The sequence below is a fragment of the Bos javanicus genome, chromosome 19 (genome assembly GCF_032452875.1).
Source record: "Bos javanicus breed banteng chromosome 19, ARS-OSU_banteng_1.0, whole genome shotgun sequence".
In the NCBI taxonomy this organism is placed as follows: domain Eukaryota; kingdom Metazoa; phylum Chordata; class Mammalia; order Artiodactyla; family Bovidae; genus Bos; species Bos javanicus.
The window spans coordinates 31,885,449-31,906,637 of NC_083886.1; the positions used below are offsets into that span (position 1 = coordinate 31,885,449).

Sequence of the window (21,189 nt, forward strand, 5' to 3'; positions counted from 1 at the left end):
AGGATCTCATTTGAGTTTTAATTTGTATTTCTGTAATAATGATATTGAGCATATTTTCATGTGCTCATTGGCCATTTGTATATATTCTTTGGCATAATTTCTGTTCATATCTTTTGTCTATTGTTTGATTGAGCTGTTTGTACTCTTACTAAGTTCTCAGACTTTTTTGTATATTCTGGATATATTGCATATGTGTTTGCAAGCATTTTATCCCAGCCTGTTGCTTATCTTTTCATTTTCTTCATGGCATCTTTTGAAGTGCAAATGTTGTTAATTTTGATGAATGAAATTAAGCAAAGATGTCTTAGTTATAACAGCAAAAGTATAGTCCATAAAAGAAAAACCTGCAAAACAGAATCTCATCAAAATTCAGTTGTGTATAGGAAAAAGTTGGTCTTTGTAAATTTATCTCCTATTCTACCCATCTACTGCCTTGCAGTAAAAATTCTTTAAAATTTTCCACCGAGGACCTCAGTCCTACAACTAGTAAAGCTTAATTCGGCCAAGAATTCAAAGGAGACTGGAAGCAGGTTCTTCCCCAAGAGGGTCCAGATAAGAGTCCAGTCAACTGGTTCCTTGATTTTGACCCTGTGAGACCATCAGTAGAGGAGCCACCTGGATTCCTATGTATAGAAATGAGATTATAAATGGGTGTTTTTTAAAAAGCCTCTTTGTGTGTGTGTATAGCAATAGGAAATGAATAAAATCAGCTGTGATTTCACCAACTCTAAGATTAGCCAAACCACATAGCTAGAATAGCCTCAAATCTATTCATAGCTGAAATCAAGATATAGCACCTTTGATATTTTCTTTAATCTGCCATTTGAATGACTGTATCAAAAAAAAAAAAAAAGAAAAAGAAAAGGGAAAGCTACATTTCCTGTATTTATTATCTTAACAGATAATACCTTGAAAGTGGATCAGCTTTCTACTTTCCAAGGCAATATCTTATCTCTTATCTCATCTTGTCCTCACAAGAGCCTGGTGGGTCAGATAAAAACAAAGCCAGTAGACATCACTTGCCCGAAGAAAGTAAAACCGACTTTAGCTCAGTACTAGGAAGGCCTTTCAAACAATTAGAACCAACCCACGGTGGAAGGGGTCAGCTTCTAAAATAATAAACCATGTCTTACTGGAAGACAAAGCTGCATGACAGTATTTGAAGGGTTTAATGGGACGCAGAGTGGCATGGTTAAAGAGCCAAGCCTCTGAGATCTCTTCTAACATTAAAAATCTGTCTTCCAGATAAGCAATCAAACTAAATTAATGCATATTCATGTTGGGGTTAGTCAGTGATTCCTTGCCATTTTCATAATTGCAGTTGTTTTATTTTTGTTTATTTTTAAAGTTTGTTTTTCAACTGTGGACCATTTTTAAAGTCTTTATTGAATTTCTTACAATATCACTTCTGGTCTTTTTATGTTTCGGTGTTTTGGCCAAGAAACATGTAGGATCTCAACTCCCTGACCAGGGAACAAACTCACACCTTCTTGCTTTGAAAGGCAAAGTCTTAATCTACTGGACCACCAGGGAAGTCTCTGCAGTTGTTTTTGAGGCAGCAGATCTATCTAAATTCCTTTGTGCAAAGAAAATCCTGTATGATAGACCCCCAATGATACATTTTTTCAAAGGCACCAAAGTTTATTAACCTGGGTGGATTTCACAAAGGCTTTGTAGTAGAGGCAAGCTTTGAAGTTAGTATGTCTGACTCCTGAGTCCTTGCCTCGAACCACAACAGCGTGACCTACCCTCTCAGTAGGAAACAGGAGCAGATTGAAGCAGCGACTTAGACATTTAAAGAGATGGACAGTCTAATGAGACTGCAGACCGAATCTTGGAGGAGGAGTGTGTGTCCCAAAGAATAGGACATCCTGCTGGCTCAGTGGCCCAACCGTAATGCCAGTGCCCCCCACCCCTCCCAACACATACAGAGGAGAGGAATACTCTTTCCTTTCTTTGTGTTTTCCTCATGGCCCAAGCTAAAGGCCCACTGCCCCTGCCTTGGTTACTAGAACTCCTTAGACAGCCCACCTTCCCTCCCTTAACCTCAGTCTCTTTGCATTGTGCGTGCCTGCTCAGTCATGTCCGACTCTTTGTGACCCCACAGACTGCAGCCCACCAGGTTCCTCTGTCCATGGGATTCTCCAGGCAAGAATACTGGAGTGGGTTGCCATTTCCTCCTCTAGGGGAATCTTCCCTACCCAGGGATCAAACCCATGTCTCCTATGTTTCCTGCATTGGTAGGTGGATTCTTTACCACTGAGCCATCTGGGAAACCCACAAATCTCAATCTATCCATCTGTGATTTAAGGGGATTGGATTAGTTGATCTCAGAAATTCCTTCCAGCTCCAGAGTTCCTGTTATTATGGGCAATTATATATATAATTGCCCATAATATATATGAGCAATTGCATATATATATATATATATATATATATATATATATATATATATACATGCTGCTGCTAAGTTGCGTCAGTCATGTCCAACTCTGTGTGACCCCATAGATGGCAGCCCACCAGGCTCCCCCATCCCTGGGATTCTCCAGGCAAGAACACTGGAGTGGGTTGCCATTTCCTTCTCCAATGCATGAAAGTGAAAAGTGAAAGTGAAGTCACTCAGTTGTGTCCCATTGCCTTCTCTGATATATATATACACACACATACACACACACATGTATGTATGTATTTTGGCATTTCCCCCCAAGTGCTTCTTCTAGAGATACTCAGAAGCTCAGTAGATGCTCAAAAGGAGATTGACACCCAGATCTGAGTATTTCTTTTGGGAGATTCTTGAGTTTCCTTGAGAATTCTGTTTTTGTGGAATCTTGTTCTTCTGGGCTCTCAGATTCCTTGAGAGCTTTGCTGCTGCAGCGAGATGAGGTCTGAGTTGCCCCCTAGCTGAGAAGAAGAGGCAGCCGTGGGACAGTAAAAGGTTGGGAGAGTTGGCTGGGGGCCAGGATTCCCCTGTCCAGGCAGTTGCCTTTCATCCTGGGGATACTCAGGGCTACAGCAGGCCCTCAAAGGTCTGGGTGAAGCCTCAGGAAGAAGCCTGAGACTGGCGAGATGGAAGGCCTTGGGGTCAGTGTGGAGGCAGAGCTCAGCCTAAGAGCACAGGTTTGGTTAAGGCTGCACATAGAACTCTGAGGATGTAGCTATCAGTGTTGGAGAGAAGCGTTGCCAAGTGATCACAGTGACTGAGGAAGGTGAGGTGGGACCTAGCTTTTCACCTTAACCCTGACCTGCCTTCCCTTGTGGCTCAGTAAAGAATCTGCCTGCAGTGCAGGAGACTTGGGTTGGACCCCTGGGTCGGGAAGATTCCCTGGAGGGGAGAGCATGGCAACCCACTCCAGTACTCTTACCTGGAGAATCCCATGGGCAGAGGAGCCTGGCAGGCCACAGTCCATGGGGTCACAAAGGGTCAGATATGACTCAGAAATGAACACTTTCACTTTCTGACTCACCTCACCTTCTGGCCCACCTCACAGATCAGGAGCTGTAGGGTTTCCCCTAAGGCTCAGTGGCAAAAAAAATCTGCAGTGCTGAGGACATGAGCTCGACTCCTGGGTCGGGAAGATCCTCTGGAGAAAGAAATGACAACCCACTCCTGTATTCTTGCCTGGGGAATCCCGTGGACAGAGGAACCTGGAGGGCTACGGTCTATGAATTCGCAAAGAGTTGGATGTGACTTGGTGACTAAACAACAACAGAATAACAACGTGATTCAGTTGCATGAGCCCAGCTCCCCAGGGGTTAAAGGCAGCCCGCCCATCCCCTCCTCACCCCATTACACAGGAGAACTCCAGGTAGAATAGCAATTCTGCATATTCTCTCCACCTGGGCAGACTGCCTTCCTGGGTTTCTTTGTCAAAGGCTGAAGTAGCTATGGGAATTTCACACTGAATTAAAGGAGAATTCAGGAACTTCAAAGCTTTTCAAAGCAATTTTGGTGGCAGTGGAGGTGCAGTCACCATCTGGTGAGAAAAGTGTTAAGTCAGAGATTCTGGTCAACTCTAGCATCAGATTCAGAACCAAAGAGTTCATTTCAGAGACACCCCTTTCCTCAGACAGCCCCACCCCCCATCTACACTGCAGGTTGAGAGCTTCTGTATTGATTTTCTAGGTATTAAAAAAGCCAATGCCACAGTTTTAAAAGCTCTGTTGAGATACAATTTACATGTCTTAAAGTAAGACACCCATTACAAGTGTACAAATCAATGACTTCTAGTGAATTCTTAGACTTGTGCAGCCGAGATCACAATTTAGCTTTAGAATATTGCTGCCACCCTGTTTGCAATCACAGCTCACTCCCATCACCCTCCCTCGGCAGCCCCTGATGTGCTATCTCTGTGTCTTGTAGACATTTCATAAATGGAATAGTATGGGATCTTTTGCATCTGACTTCCTTCATTTTAATGTTTTTAAGGTTCATGCATGTTGTATGTGTCAGTACTTGATTCCACTACTTTGTTAAATAGCATTCCATTGTGCAGATATATTGCATTTTGTTTATCCATTCATGGTTGATGGACACCTGAGTTATTTCCAGTTTCTTATTGTTACAAATATTGCTGCTTTGAATATTCCTGCGTAAGTCTTTGCAGGATCTTTTAGTTTGGGCATTTGAACTCTTAGGTGCAGCATGTGGGATCTAGCTCCCTGACCAGGGATGGAACTCGGGCGCCCTGCTTTGGGAGCATGGAGTCTTAGCCACTGGACCACCAGGGAAGTCCCTTGTCATTAACTCTTGAGTCAGCTCTTTGAGGCTCAGGGGAGACCTGGGAGACTAAAGCAAAAGCCATTTATCTTAAAGGACAGGGACACAGGGACTTGTATGCACATGGTAGAAGGGACAAAGGATTGTTCGGGATCCCTTTATTAGGGCACGAAGTCCATTCATGAGGACTTCACCTTTATGACCTAATCATCTCCTGAAAACCCTGCCTCCTAATACCACAATCTTTGGGGAGTTAAGATATGGTCTCAACATATGGATTTAGCAGAGACACTAACATTCAGACCATAGTGCTAAGCAAGTGAGAATACCTCTTCACAAATGAACTTAAGAGTACTTGGGGTGGGGCAGTGGGAAGGACGGTGAGAAGTGAGCTAGAGAAATAAGCGAGGGGAAGGTCAAGACAGTCAGGAAGGTGCCCTTTAGAAACCTCCTCCCACAGCACAGAGGGGAGCAGACTGGTGGGGTCTGAGCTTTCCTTTACAGAAGCTGTGTCAAGCCTCTTGTGGCCTTGAACCTCAGTCCTGTCTCACTAGGACCAACCTCCTCCACCTTTCTGTGTTTGGCAGGTGTTACATCACCCTCACCCAGGCCCTGCACCTGACCATGAGCGGGGCTCCAGCAGGACCTGCAGGCACAGGCAAGACAGAGACCACCAAGGACCTGGGCCGGGCGCTGGGCGTCATGGTCTACGTGTTTAACTGCTCCGAGCAGATGGATTACAAGGTACAGGCCCAGCCTTGGAGGGGCTGGGGCTAGGTGGTGGCCCACACCATTGATCAGCTTTATCCATGCCGCTCTGGCCAAGCTCAGAGACCCAGACCAGGAGGTCTCTGCTTCTCCACAGGAGACATGGGGACCCTTGGCCCTGGGAGCTGAGTGACCTCCTGTTAAACCTCACCACCATGGAATCCACTTCCTCTAATGAGCTCTGCAGCCACAGATGGGTGACGTACCCTCTGGGACCTTCCTTCCATCATGTGTAGAATGAGGAAGCTGAACATATGTCCAAAGGCCTAAATTCACTACTTGACCCAGAACCACAGAAAGGCTCATAAGTGGTTGATATGAAAGTCTTCACTTAAAAGCCATAGATGTGCTCTTCTGTAAAAGTGGGCATTTTTCCAGAATTTCTCAAGGGCACAATACTCTACAAGGGCAGATTTGGCTTCTGAAGACAGACTAGAGTAACCTCTATTCTTTTTTTCTTTAATTTTTGGCTGCACTGGGTCTTAGTTGCAGCACGTGGGCTTTTCTTGCTGTGGTTGCATGCAGCGTGTGGGATCTTAGTTCCCTGACTAGAGATGGAGCTCCCGTCCCCTGCATTGGAAAGCAGAATCTTAACCCCTGGACCACCAGGGAAGTCGCAGTAACCTCTGTTCTTAGCAAGAGACACATAAAAGACAAGAGCAAGGCTAATATTCTTCATTCAGGCACACTTCATTTTTACATTATTTTAATATCAAATGTATTCCAGGCGCTGTGTCATAAAGAAAGGCAAGGGAAACAAGACAACCGTTAGGTCACCTCTTAGCAACATTCTGCTTACAGCTAGACCTTACATAGATTCTTTGTTATAAAAGCATAATAATAGGTTATCTCACTGTCTCATTTTTTTTTCATTGTGTGTATTTTTGTAGACTGCCATAAGTCCCTTTTGAAAATAGGATGGCATTTAAATAAATTTAGGGCAGAAAAAGAAAATAATTACATTAAATAGATCAAATATTTATAGGTATAAATGATGTGATACATTGATTGCAAAATAAATTCAATTTTAAGATAGTTTTAGAAACTGCAAGATAGCACTTGCAGTTACCCCATACAGAACTCTTTAAATGAGATTGATCTGCTGCAACTTTAATCATTTCTCTTGTATATAAAATTTTGCTGCACAGAGTTGCAGAATCCTGTAGCACCATGTTTTCTCACAGAAAGCAGACAAAATGAGGATTCAGGCCCAAAATAGCTATGCTCCCATAGTCTACGCACTAAATTTTAATATGGTTGCTTTTATTGATGAACTCATAAAGATAACGTTTCTCTTTAAGCCAGGCTGGAAGAAGAAATATTTTTCTCCCTTTAAAGAAACAAGCTAAGCTTTAGGAATAAACTTTCTAGATTCTTCTAGAGTTAAACAATGGCAGCATTTCTGAGATAAACATACTCTCCCAAGAGGAACATTCTGGAGGACACACTTAGACATGGAAGACCTTGGATATTGACTGAAGAAGGAAAGGCATATTTCTTAAAGTCACACCTAACATGGGAAACAGGAAGAGATGAGTTGGCTCCATGGTCAGAGGTCACTAAGGTCATTTTACTCAGTCCTTTCAAAACTTGATTACTGAACTCTGACCCCACCAATTCCTCTAAGAGTACGGGATGAAAGGACGAGTCTGCCCTCAATTTGTTTGAACCATGAGAAAGTTCAGCCATGTGTGTCTAGTCCAGACACAGATCAGAGCAAGAACAGTAAGTATAGCTGTAGTGGGACACAGCAAAAGTAAGGTGACCACTTCCTGGACACCAGACATCCTTTGTAACCAAGCAGCCTCACTAAGCAGTGTCAAACCCCCTCTTCCCTTTCTTGTTCAGCTATTCAGATAGAGAATGGAGTGATGGGCAGATAGATAAATGGAAATGGAGCAATAGATGATTGATTGATCAATAAATAAATGATAGAGAGATTGGTGCTTCCCAGCTGGCACTACTGGTAAAGAACCCGCCTGCCAATGCAGAGATGTAAGAGACGTGGGTTCCATCCCTGGGTGGGGAAGATCCCTGGAGGAGGTCATGGCAACACACTCCAGTATGCTTGCCTGGAGAATCCCGTGGACAGAGAAGCCTGGCAGGCTACAGTCCATGGGGTCGCAAAGAGTTGGACATAACTGAAGTGACTTAGCATGCATGCAGAGAGATATATAGATTAGATGTATGCAATAGTTGTTGTTGTTGTTCAGTTGCTGGTCATGTCTGACTCTTTGCGACCCCATCGACTGCAGCACGCCAGGCTTCCCTGTCCTTCACCATCTCTTGGAGTTTGCTCAAACTCATGTCCATTGAGTCAATAATGCCATCCAACCATCTCATCCTCTGTTGTCCCCTTCTCCTCCTGCCTTCAATCTTTCCCAGCATCAGAGTCTTTTCCAATGAGTTGGCTCTTCCCATAAGATGGCCAAAGTATTGGAGCTTCAGCTTCAACATCAGTCCTTCCAATGAATACTAAAGATTGATTTTTTTTTTTAGGATTGACCAGTTTCTAACCAGTGGTCTTTAAGGAACCTGGAGTTCTATAATAAAGGGGATAGAAAATTATCAATACTTAGACATGTAATGGTAAGCCTAGCACGGATGGTAATTTAATCTCTGTACATCTCTTTGCAGTCTTGCGGCAACATCTACAAGGGCCTTGCTCAGTCTGGTGCCTGGGGCTGTTTTGATGAGTTTAATCGAATCTCTGTGGAGGTCTTGTCAGTGGTGGCGGTGCAGGTACAGGGGGCAAAAGTTGATGGGAACATGTGGTCTTCATGCCAAGCACTGAGGACTTCTGCATCCTCTTGATTTCACCCTCTCCTCACCCTTCCCCCTGTTGCATTTCTTCTATCTGCTTAAATCAGGCATGGGTGCAGCACACGGTATCCACAGGGCCCTACCCATACATTTACTGGCCTTGATTCTCCATTTCCTTTTCTGTAAAATGGGAAGAAAGAACATCCATGCACCTGTTTCTTGGGGATGAGGAAAGGCTCAGCAAGATGGCAGAGCCCAGCTCCTTAGAAAAGGCACGGAACTGTCTGTCATGAATACTCAGACCCGTGGTGGCCCAACACAGCACCTAGTACTAGAGGTTACCAACAGGCTGTCTCCATGTGTCCCTGCAAGGAGTCAGGGGACAAAAGGGGAGCAGTGAGAGACAGATAGACCAAAGTCAGCAGAGGGTTTGCCTTGGGCTCCAGAGATTATATGACCAAGTTCCACATATAGCTGGGATTGTGAAAGAAGCAGGTTCTTGTAGAGTTAGCCAGACAAGGTGGGGAGAAGTGGTTATGTGTGTCAGCTCTGAAACCACACTGCCAGTGTTCACTTCTTGTCCTGCCACTTACTAGCCATGTGCCCTTGGGCAAGTCAATATCTCAAACTCCACATCTGTAAAGGGAGTTAATAATAGTACCTACTCGATCTGGTTGTAATAATTATGGAATGAGTTAACTTAAAGCCCTACACATAGTGGGCACACAATAAATGTCAGTCTCTGACATGATGGTGATGGTGGTGATAGTCATGGTGATAATGGTGGTTGTGGTCATGGTGATGATGATGGTGATAGTGGTGATGATGGTGATGGTGGTGGCGATGATAAGGGTGATGATGGATGATGGTGGTGATGCTGATGATGATAATGGTGATGGTGGTGGTGGTGGTGACGGTGATGGTGATGGTGGTGATAGTGATGGTGATAGTGGTGGTTGTGGTCATGGTGATGATGATGGTGATGGTGATGATGGTGATGGTGGTGGCGATGATAAGGGTGATGATGGATGATGGTGGTGATGCTGCTGCTGCTGATAATGGTGATGATGGTGGTGGTGGCGGTCGAGGTGATGGTGGTGACAATAAGGGTGGTGACGACCATGGTGGTGGTGGTGATGGTGGAGTGGTGGTGATGATGATTACTCTCATTATTACTTGAACCCTGAAGGAAATGGGTTGAAGAAAGTAGAAGGTTGGAACACACAGGACAGGGAAGAAGGGTCTACTCCCTAGTCTCTCTGGTCTCCTCTACACCCTTCACTCCTTCTCAGCGGGCCCAGGTCTGGCTGTCTTAGCAAACTTAGCATCCTAACTAATGAGGCAGTGCCCAGCAGCCACTGTCCCAGTGTAGAACAGACAGATACTGAATTTGCCTAATTTTGAAACTGCCCAACACAAGGGCAGTAATGAGGTCTCCAAGATCAGTTGCCTTTTGCTTCTGGAGTTAAATGAAATCAATTCAGCCTGGAATTCCCTGATGCTTTCACATTCTCATCCAGGAATATATCTAAGGACACATTCTCAAGAAAGTGGTCTGACAACCACCTGGGCAAAAGCTGAGTTGCTACTGTTTAAAATCATAGACCCCAGAGGGGAAAATTGCACTGTGTTCACGCCGCAATCCAGGTTGGCATGTTGGTGCAGAAGCCACAGCAGCTGTGACAGTTCCCCCACCCTCCCCTCTCCTCCTCTCCGCTCCTCACATGTCCATGTCCCTCTTCCCAGTAACTTCTACAAAAGTGAGCATGCCTCAGTGTCCTCATGGGTGGAAATTTTCATTTCTCTGTCAGATTGGTTAAGCAGAATTACGTATCCAACTGGGAAAGGTAAAGCAATTCCAAGAACAATTATTTTTTAAACATATAAGATACTACTTTCCTTTTTTCTGGAATTTTGCCACTACTGTTGCAATCAGCTCCCAAGGCTTTGGGTTATATGGGCCAGCCATTACCCTGCGCCTCCAGCCTGGGTCCCCTCCATGCTCCCTGATCAGATTCAAGCCCTGACTGTGTTCTGGGCTGTGGCTGGAAGCGGTTAGACACAGCAGAGCAGCTAGCAGGGGCTCTAGAACCCAGCACAGCAGTGTTTCAAAAATTAACGCGCTGAACAAATAGATGCTAGTGTCTCAGAGCTAGGGGAGCTCCCATGAAACACCGTTTATAGAGGAGCCTGCTACTGCTGCTAAGTCGCTTCAGTCGTGTCCGACTCTGTGCGACCCCATAGACAGCAGCCCACCAGGTTCCCCCGTCCCTGGGATTCTCCAGGCAAGAACACTGGAGTGGGCCTAAGGTCTAAAGTAAAAACACAGAAACATTTTTTAAAATGTAAAATGTGATGAATGGGTTGCACTTCCCAAAGAAAGCAGACTTCAATCTGCCCCTACAGAGAGAAGCATGGAGTGAGCCAGGCAGGGTTTTTGATTTTGATTTTTTAATTTTGTATTGGGGTATAGCTGGTTCACATTGTTGTGATAGTTTCACCCCACATCCCTCACTGGGCGATGAGGGAGGAGAGGGGCCCCAGGGCAGAGTGGTGCTGTGAGCGCCATGGGAACCAGCAGAGTCTGGGCTGTTGGGCCAGCGTGCCGGGCTTTGGAGGCCACCTCGGCCAGGATGCATGGACATTCTGTGCATGGAGAAGAAGTTTCAGTCTCAAGCTAATTGCTGTAAGCTCAGCAATTCTGTCATTAGATCTTCACTTGGGAAAGAAGCTGAATCCCAGTTGTGGAACCGCTGGGTGTTCTGGCAGAAACCGCCCTTCTGGACACTAACATCCTCACCTGTGGGGGATGGTCCGCTTCCTCCAGCCCCTCTTCCTGTCTCTGTCTCCGTCTGTCTGTGTGTCTGTCTCTCTGGTCCAGCTGTCTGTCTCTCTCTCTCTTTCATAAGTGTTCCAGTTCTGATTCTCTCTCCGCCTCTCCTCTGTCTCTGTCTCTGTCTTGTTTATGATCCAGCTGTTCCTCTCTCCTGTCTTATACACACTCCAGTTATTTCACTCTGAGCCTCTTTCTCTCTCTCTCTCTCCTTTGTTTCTGATCAGCTCTGTTTCTCTCCCTTTGCTTCTCCCTCTGGTATATGGCCCAGCTCTCTGTCTCTCTGATATTTATAGTCCAACTCTTCCCCTCTCCTTCTCTCTTATATACACTCCAGCTGTTTTGCTCTCTGTCTCTCTCTCGCACACATATTCAGACACACATCCCTGCAGCCCAACCTCCACAGAACCCTTGACTGTTCTAAACACCTGAGCACAGCTGATACACATGAGGTTCACTCAAAACCTTTCACCGGCCCCGACTTCCCAGTTCTGCAGATGTCCTAGGGCCTGGCTGGACAAGAGAGGCCCTTTTGCCTTCCCTCCTTCTGCTGCTGATCATTTTTGCACACATTTTCCCAAAGCAGCAGGTGTGGAAATAAATAGGTGAATTTCATTTCTGTCTCTGCTTCACTGCTCTAAGAATGATCTAGAATCTACATCTGACCAGGTCAAGCTTCAGCGTAAATCCCCTCTGGCTCCAGACCACATTTAAGAAAAACTCTAATCTCTTTAGAAAGACATGACTGGCCCCTGGGCATCTGGCCCAGCCTCCCTTTCCACTGTGGCTCTTTCCTCTCCTCACCAGACACTCCATCCCTGCTGGACTCACCTGTGCTTTCCAGGTCTGTTGTAGAAATGTAGATGGGGGAGGAGCTGAGAGAGTTAAGACCAGATAAGGACCACACGGCAGCGATGGAGGACAGGTTAACAGTTTCCATGTTAGTTGCTGTTGTTGAGCATTTTTGTGTGTGTGCTAAACTCCTTGTGGACTTTATTTCACTTATTCCTTAGAGCAAGCCCGGGCAGTAGGTCCTGGTGTTCCTTCTTTCCATCTTGTAGTAGCTGAGAGCCCAGGCTCCAGAATCCACAGATCTGGATTCTGATGCAGATACCAGCACTGAGCAGCTGTGGAGGGCTCAGCAAACTACTCCCCTTTCGGTGCATCCAATTCTTTACAGAGAAAGAGGATGATGATAGTAAAGAGCTCCCCTCAAAGGATCCTGGTGGGGATCCCACGACTTAATCCAAAACTGTGCTCAGGACAGCAGTCAGTATGGGGGGAGGGAACCAGTGTTCAGAGCTGTCCATCTCCAACCTTTTAGGCACCACGTGATAGGCATGGGCATGGGGCTAGGGGCAGCCAGATCCTTTAGACACGCACTCAGTGCCCATTAGTAAAGGGTCCAGGGCTCAGGCCTTAGGCCTGTCCTTCAGTGTGACCCTGGGATCCCAGCCTTAGCCACCATCCGACCCCTGGAACACAGAGGGGGCGTTTTCCCATGACTTGTTCACCAGGTAAAAAGCATTCAAGATGCAATTCGAGACAAGAAGCAGCGGTTCAACTTCCTTGGAGAGGAGATTAGCTTGAACCCATCTGTGGGCATCTTCATCACCATGAACCCAGGCTACGCTGGTCGTACAGAGCTGCCCGAAAACCTCAAGGCTCTGTTCAGGTGAGCATTCACTCTGCCCTGGGCATACAAGGACCCCAGAGACAAGCTTCTTTATTCTTTCCACTGAAAACATATGACATATATGCTAGAAGAAATGTAGAACATATATTAAAAAGTAGATTATATAAAACACATTTAATGCCATCAGCAGTACAATGATTTTTTTGCCGAATTGTGTTCTGTTCTTCTTTACAGGCATAGAATTTATGCATTTGTAGTGTATGTTTGTGGTCTACACACAGTTTGGCATTGTTCTTTAATTTCATAGTTTGTCACAATCCTATCATAAATAGTTTCTTCTTCTGTTAAATATTCTTAAGAAATCTCATTTCATGACTGTGTTTTATTCTATCAAGTGCATGGTCCGCAATATAGTTAGCAAGTCCCCTGTAGTTAAACGTTAAGACTGTTTCTGACATTTAAAATAAATTTATTCATCATGATAAAATATACATAAGTAGTTTTTTTGTATGCATGATTATTTTCTTTGGCTAGGTTCCCAGAAATGGAATCACTGAGTTAACAGGGAGAAACATTTTTAAGGCTCTCGACACACATTGCCAAGTCGCTTTCCACAAACAGTAGTGCCGAGTGACACTCCTGGAAATGATGCATGGTTGTTGTTCAGTCGCTCAGTCGTGTCCAACTCTTTGCAACCGCACGGACTGCAGCGTGCCAAGCTTCTCTGTCCTCCGCTATCTCCTGGAGTTTGCTCAAATCCATGTCCATTGAATCAGTGATGCCATCCAACCATCTCACATTCTGCTGCCCTCTCCTCATTTTGCCTTCAGTCTTTCCCAGCATCAGGGTCTTTTCTAATGAGTTAGTTCTTCCCATCAGGTGACCAAAGTACTGGAATTTCAACTTCAGCATCAGTCCTCCCAATGAATATTCAGGACTGATTTCCTTTAGGATTGACTAGTTGGATCTCCTTGCAGTCCAAGGGACTCTCAAGAGTGTTTTCCTGCACCACAGTTCAAAAGCATCAGTTCTTCACCAGTCACTCTTCTTTATGGTCCAACTCTCACATACATACGTGACTACAAAAAACCAGAGCTTTGACCATACAGACCTTTGTCAGCAAAGTTAAGTCTCTCCTTTTTCATACACCATCTAGGTTTGTCGTAGCTTTCCTTATAGAGAAATGCAATAAAGACACATAACTACTCTAAGCTCCTATTACATACCTCATAATTTTAAAATTAAGTAATTGTAGGGACTTCTCTGGACTTCCCAGGTGGCATTAATGGTAAAGAACCCCCACCAATGCAGGAGATGTAAGAAACATGGGTTTGATCCCTGAGTCAAGAAGATCCCCTGGAAGGGGGTACGACAACCCACTCCAGTGTTCTTGCCTGGAGAATCTCATGGACAGAGGAGCCTGACAGGCCACAGTCCATAGTGTTGCAGAGTCGGACGCAACTGAAGCGACCAAGCACAGCACAGCGTAGGGACTTGTCCAGCAGTCCAGTGGTTGAGACTTCGCCTTCTAATGCAGTCGGTGGGATTCAATCCCTGGTCAGGGAGCTGAGATTCCATGTGCCTCATGGCCAAAAAACCAAAGCATAAAACAGAAGCAATGTTGTAACAAATTCAATACAGACTTTAAAAAAAAGAAAAGAAATACAAGGGAAAGAAATTCTTTAAAAATGAAATAACCATAAAATAAAATGTTACTAGAAGTAGAAGGAAAAGTCACAGTAAGTTCTTATATACAGATAAAATTTCCCTTTGGTATTCTATTTCTCATTTTGTGGCAAGTTGGGGTTAACAGGTACTGACTTCAGCTCTTGGCATTGGGCGTTGGCATTTGTATGCAAATAAGTGTAGAATAATCTCTGAGGGTCTGGACTTGGAGAAGACAAGTTTCAGGATGAAAACTAGACAGATTAGAGAGACTCGGTTCCTCAACAGTAGCCCCAAATCTGTGATAACTTGGGGCTAATTACTAACCTGTAATCTGCTAATTACTCAGGCTTCACTAATCTGTGCCTTGTGTAAGGCACACTAAACTTAGCTTTAAGACTTGAGTCATAGCTCCAACTCTGTTCCCATCTGATCACATCATCCATCACCTTGAGCGGGCAAGTCCACTCCCTGTTTACCCTTATTAATTCATTTTAACATTGAAAATCTTCGATGAAATCATTGGCAAGGTCTCAGTTTCCACCCTCACACATGCCTTCATCTATGATCTCAGCCAGTGTCTCTTGTCTCACAAGCTCCTGTCCAGGCGTGGCTGGGGACCCAGTCAGCCCTATGTCTCCCTCTCACAGGCCTTGTGCAATGGTTGTCCCGGACTTTGAGTTGATCTGTGAAATCATGCTGGTGGCCGAAGGATTCATCGAGGCACGGTTATTAGCCAGGAAGTTCATCACCCTTTACCAGCTGTGCAAAGAGCTTCTCTCTAAACAGGTAACCCTCCCTGGTTACACCAGGTGACCACTCAAGTGTGATATTCCCAGCTCTGGATAGATTCTGGAGTTGGGGTATTAGGGAGACATAGCACCTTCTCATAATAGATTCTTTACTGTCTGAGCCACTTATCAGACTTCCCTCTATGGGCTTCCCTCATAGCTCAGTTGGTAAAGAATCTGCCTGCAGTGCAGGAGACCCCAGTTAAATTCCTGGGTCGGGAAGATCTGCTGGCGAAGGGATAGGCTACCCACTCCAGTATTCTTGGGCTTTCCTTGTGGCTCAGCTGGTAAAGAATCCGCCTGCAATACGGGAGACCTGGGTTTGATCCCTGGTTTGGGAAGGATCCCCTGGATAAGGGAAAGGCTGCCCACTCCAGGATTCTGGCCTGGAGAATTCCATAGACTATACAGTCCATGGGGTTGCAAAGAGTCAGACGCGACTGAGGGACTTTCAGTTTTTCAGTTTCATAGTAGATAGTCACTGTGCCTATCTAAGCATATTCAAAGCTCTGCAGACTTCTATAATAAAGATACTTCTATAAATAAACTATAACAAGGAAACTTCTGTAATAAAGATACATGTTTATTATCTTAGCTAAGATAATAAAGATACATGTTTTTTATTAACTAAAAATTTAGCTTAGCTTAGCCCAGCATTTAAAAAATAAACCTGTTTGGCCGTAGCGCTCCATTTTTTAATAAATGCTTAGTAACACCTCGTAGACTACCAGTGTCCCATAAGAAACATTGCATGGCCAGTGAAAGCCCTTGGAGGGAGCGGTCTCTGCCTGAAGGAACATGAAGAAAACTGGGGAGAGAGAGTCAGACATCAAATGGCACCCCAGTACTCTTTGTTTCTGGCCCTTAAATGTGGCTTCTTTCCAGGCCAGACCAGGAACTAGGAACCTGGAATCTTCATCTGCTATGTCGTAGATCTTTTCTTTTGCCCCCACCTTGACCTCCCAAGCGACCTAGTAGTGACATGATATCTCATTCTGCTGACACGAGCCTGAGCCTGTGGGTCCCGAGTTCCAGCATCTCTAGTCTCAGCAGCCCCCTTCCCCCAGGATCACTATGACTGGGGCCTGAGGGCCATCAAGTCTGTGCTGGTGGTGGCCGGATCCCTGAAGCGAGGAGACCCTGACCGGCCTGAGGATCAAGTCCTGATGCGCTCGCTGCGAGATTTCAACGTCCCCAAGATCGTGACTGATGACATGCCAGTGTTCCTGGGCCTGATCGGGGACCTGTTCCCTGCCCTGGATGTCCCTCGGAGGAGAGATCTCCACTTCGAAGCCCTGGTTAGGAAGGCGGTGGTGGAGCTGAAACTCCAGGCTGAGGACAACTTTGTGCTCAAGGTACATGGGGTTTTTCCTCCCTCTCGAGATTTGTCTCTTAATTCTTTTCTTTGACAATGGGTTATACTTCGTCCTTAACCCAAAGGGCTGCTCTCAATGTACAGATATTCATCGACTGCAAAAACTCAGTTGACTTCACTAGCTCTTTACAGGGGCTTCCCTGGTGGCTCAGGGGTAAAGAATCTGCCTACAATGCAAGAGATGCGGGATGGATCCCTGGGTCAGGAAGATCCCCTGGAAGAGGAAATAGAAACTGTCTCCAACATTCTTGCCTGGGAAATCCCCTGGACAGAGGAGCCTGGCGGACTACAGTCCATGGGATCTCAAAGAGTCAGGCGTGACTGAGCAACTAAACAACAGCAACAGCTCTTTAGAGGGACACCCACAGTGTGGAATGTGTCATAGGAATGCAAGAGAGGGACAGAGCCCCTACCATCGGGGGTTCACATTCTCACAGAGGAATGAGACACAGGCTCTGTTATATCGTGTTCCTTTCCCGTGAATTACTTCATGCACCATAATAACATTGATGCGTCTCAGAGACGTTACTTTCTGCAAAAGTATTCAGCAAAAATAACACTTAGGGCAAAGAAGGCTTCCCTGGTGGCTCAGATGGTAAAGAATTTGCCTGTAGTGCAGGAGGCCCAGGTTTGATCCCTGGATCGGGAAGAACCCCTGGAGAAGGGAGTGGCTGCCCAGTCCAGTATTCTTGCCTGGAGAATCCCATGGACAGAAGGGCCTGCAGGGCTACGTCCACGGGCTCCAGGGTCATAAAGAGTTGGACACGACTGAGTGACTACCACTTTCACTCAAAATGTACAGAATATTGTACCCAAAGCCCTAAAAACTCAGCAATGTGTTATTTCATCAAAAAGCTCTGGTTTGAGAAGGCATCCTGCAGTCTTTTAAAAGTGATAATATTAACTTGGGAAGAAAAGGAATAGTCCCATGGAAGTGTGAAAACTGGGAAGGAGATATAACAGTAAATTTCTGGAAAGATGGAGAGAGGATGGAAGAAGACTGACAAATCAAGCAGAGCAGAGGGGGTTGCAGGTGTAGAAAGGGCTCAGGGGACGAGGAGCCAGGAGGCCTCCAGTCTGCCAAGCAGAACCTCGGAGCAGCTCTGGGCTCAGAGCAGGTAGTGAAGGAGGGCAGGGAATGAGGAAGAGAAGTGAAAACAGCCAGGAAGGGGGAACGTTAAGACACATTATAATGGGATTTCAGAAGTCAAGGGTCAAGAGGAAAAAATGAAGGTTTTGTGGCTGGGTGATGGATTGAGGTGTACAGGTGACCCACGAAGGAATGAAATTCAGGATGATGTCAGAACCTCTCACCAACAATATCAGATAGTACTGGACAAGGAAACCATTCCTTCAGATTCTGAGGTGAAACAATCTCAAAACTCCATTATGTGCCAGATTATCAGATATTTTCAAGGAGTTACAGATTTTATTAATATTACACAGGCATCCTATTTGATTAAGCTATTTGAGAACATACTACAACAAAACATGGATGAAAAACAAGTGTCATGGGATTCAAAAATTCAAGAATCAAATAAGGGAAGTCTTTGAATTGTCACTGTCAGCAGACCTAGAAAGCAGTTAACCCAAATCAAGGCAGCATTTCCATGGTCTCTAAGGAAAAGGACCTCAAAAGTAGACAAGGCATATAAATGGGAAAGAGAATCACTGAAGAGCTTCAGGCAGTCATCTACCTGGTATGTGTGTGTGTTGAGGGATGAGAGACAAAATTAGAAGCTGATTTGGGCCAGATTGCAACAGGGCCTTATAAACCAGTGTAAGGATTTGGGATTTCATCACCGAAACTTAGGAGAACCACTGAAAGGACAACCTGATGACAGTGACAGGATCACATTTTCATTCCAGTAAGCATACAAGAGTGTAAAAAGGTGAGCCTGAAGGCAAACTACATCAAGAGTGATGATGCCTCCCATGTGACCACTGTCCCCCAAAGAGCTCCTTGACGCCAGCCTCATCAAGCCATCTGGTCAACCACATCATGCTCTGTCACACCACAAGCCTTTGTGCTGTTTCCTCTGCCTGGAATATCCTTCCCATTCATCTTCTTGGCAAACTCCTACCCACCCTTGAAGCCCCAGTTCAAATGCCCCATCCCCTGTGAAGCCTTTCATATTCCCTTTATCTATATAAAATCTACTGTTTCTTTCTATCTGTTGCCATAATGTCCATGTTCACGGGGTTCTCATGGCGAGAATACTGCAGTGCGTTGCCATTCCCTCTTCCAGGGGTGGGCTGATGCTTTCAAATTGTAGTGCTAGAGAAGACTCTTGACAGTCCCTTGGACAGCAAGGAGATCAACCAGTCAATCCTAAAGGAAATCAACCCTGAATATTCATTGGAAAGACTGATGCTGAAGCTCCAATACTTAGGCCACCTAATGTGAAAAGCCAACTCATTGGAAAAGATCCTGATGCTGGGAAAGATTGAAGGCAGGAGGAGAAGAGGGAGGCAGAAGACCAGCTGGTTGGATGGCATCACCAATGCAAAGGATGTGAATTTGGGCAAGCTCCAGGAGATGGTGAGGGACAGGGAAGCCTGGTGTGCTGCAGTTCTTGGGGTTGCAAAAAGTCAGACGTGACTTGGCTACTGAACAGCAACAACAGTCTCTTTTCACAGCATTTAGTAAATACATCAGCCGTAGCAGTTATGCCCTTCTTGCATGTGTGCATGTACTCAGTTATGTCGGACTCTTTGCAACCCCTAGACTGCAGCCCACCAGGCTCTTCTGTCCATGGGATTCTCCAGGCAAGAATGTTGGAGTGGGTTGCCATTTTCTCCTCCAAGGGATCTTCCTGACACAGGGATTGAACCCACATCTCAATTATCTCCTTACATTATAGCAGTTTGTCAATATGACTTGCTTCTCTATCAGACTATGAGATCAGGAAGGGCTGGAGAGTCATCTCTGAATCTCTCTCACCAGACACACTCTCTAGCACTTAGTGGTTACTAATAATTACTCACATGATGAATAAGTGAATAAACGAATCATGTTGCCCCACATTTAGGACTCCATTTTATCCTGGGGGGAGTAACCCTTCCTGTGTTGACCTCAGGTCTCACTTCAGGCATCAGTCGGGCTCACAGGGGAGTGGTGGGGATGTGGGTGAGTGACAAGCGGTCCCTCTGGCCGGATTCTGTGTCTCCCAGGTGGTCCAGCTGGAGGAGCTCTTGGCAGTGCGGCACTCCGTGTTCGTGGTGGGCAGTGCAGGAACTGGCAAGTCGCAGGTGCTGAGGTCCTTGCACAAGACCTACCAGATCATGAAACGCCGCCCTGTCTGGACCGACCTCAACCCCAAAGCGGTCACCAACGATGAGCTCTTTGGCATCATCAATCCAGCCACACGAGAATGGAAGGACGGTAAGGGCAGGATGCTTCTGTCTTAGCTACTTGGGCTGATGAGAAGGCAGTGGGGAGGGTGCGGAGGAGGGAAAGCCGAGCTGATCAGTTTGGGGTGGGAGGAGGTGAAAAGAATCAAAGAAACTGATTTTGGCTTGGAGAGGAGCATCATCCATTGGGGTATTTTCTCTCCTTGGGGATTTTTCAGCTCATAGAGAGAATAAACCAGGCAGGCCTTCTCAGCTGCAGTTCCATGATTGTGGACTGCAAGTCATGGGGTTCCCACATTGCCTGGCAGAGGGTGTGACATGGGTCAGGCAGGGAAGCCCACCTCTCATTCCCAAAGGAGCAGGCAGTCTAGCGTCCCACAGAGGGTACCTCCCTGTCAGTACCACCCCAGGAGCGATGGGGAGGCTGCTACAGAAGACTCATCTCAGGAGCATCCTGGGACCACAGGAAGATGTGTATAGGATGGGGCGTCCCAGGTGGCTCCGTGATAAAGAATCCGCCTGCACTGCAGGAGGCAGGGGTTCAATCCTTGTGTCGGGAAAATCATCTGAAAAAGGAAATGGCAGCCCACTCCAGTATCCTCGCCTGGAGTGTCCCATGGACAGAGGAGCCTGGCCGGCTGCAGTCCATGGGGTCGCAAAGAGTGGGACAGGACTTAGCGACTGAGCACATATGCATGTGTGCGAGTGTACAGGGTAATACAAACACTGCTCCCTTTTATATGAGATCTTGAACATCCATGGGTTTTTAGTGTCTGCAAGAGTTCCTGGAGCCAAGGAGCTGGTCCCTTCTACAGTGATTCAGATTGTCCCAAACCCATGCTCACTTGGGGCTGACCCCAGCGTCGCCTTCTGAGAATTGAAAATTGTGACAGGTGTTGAAAGGGTATCCTGTCACTGGGAGAGAGCAGAAAAGAAAATGGAGAAAACTCTCCACAAGCTGATCAGATCTCTTTCCAAAAGCAGTGTGGCTTCCTGAATGTGGTCATCTCAGGTCCCGCCTAACATCCCAGTGACTACATCAGGGTATACTGCCTGTTGTTGTTCACTGGCTCAGTTGTGTCCGACTCTTTGCAACCCCATGGACTATATAGCACACCAGGCTTCCTGTCCTTCACTATCTCCCAGAGTTTGCTCAAACTCTTGTGCATTGAGTCAATGATGCCATCCAACTGTCTCATCCTCTGTCGCCCCCTTCTCTTCCTGCTCTCAATCTTTCCCAGAATCAGGGTCTTTTCCAATGAGTCAGCTCTTTGCATCAGGTGACCA

At 46.0% G+C, this 21,189-nt stretch overlaps 1 protein-coding gene across 3 annotated transcripts in view; it reads left to right on the forward strand.

Moving 5' to 3' along the window:
- The window catches only part of DNAH9 (dynein axonemal heavy chain 9), a 285,157-nt gene that overhangs the window by 99,890 nt on the left and 164,078 nt on the right, over positions 1-21,189 (forward strand). For all 3 annotated transcript variants that reach the window (XM_061391097.1, XM_061391100.1, XM_061391098.1), the window contains exons 27-32: positions 5,305-5,461; positions 8,123-8,227; positions 12,599-12,756; positions 15,033-15,171; positions 16,241-16,528; positions 19,723-19,933. In XM_061391097.1, coding sequence (XP_061247081.1) covers positions 5,305-5,461; positions 8,123-8,227; positions 12,599-12,756; positions 15,033-15,171; positions 16,241-16,528; positions 19,723-19,933 — 1,058 coding nt within the window. The remainder of the gene's footprint in view (positions 1-5,304; positions 5,462-8,122; positions 8,228-12,598; positions 12,757-15,032; positions 15,172-16,240; positions 16,529-19,722; positions 19,934-21,189) is intronic.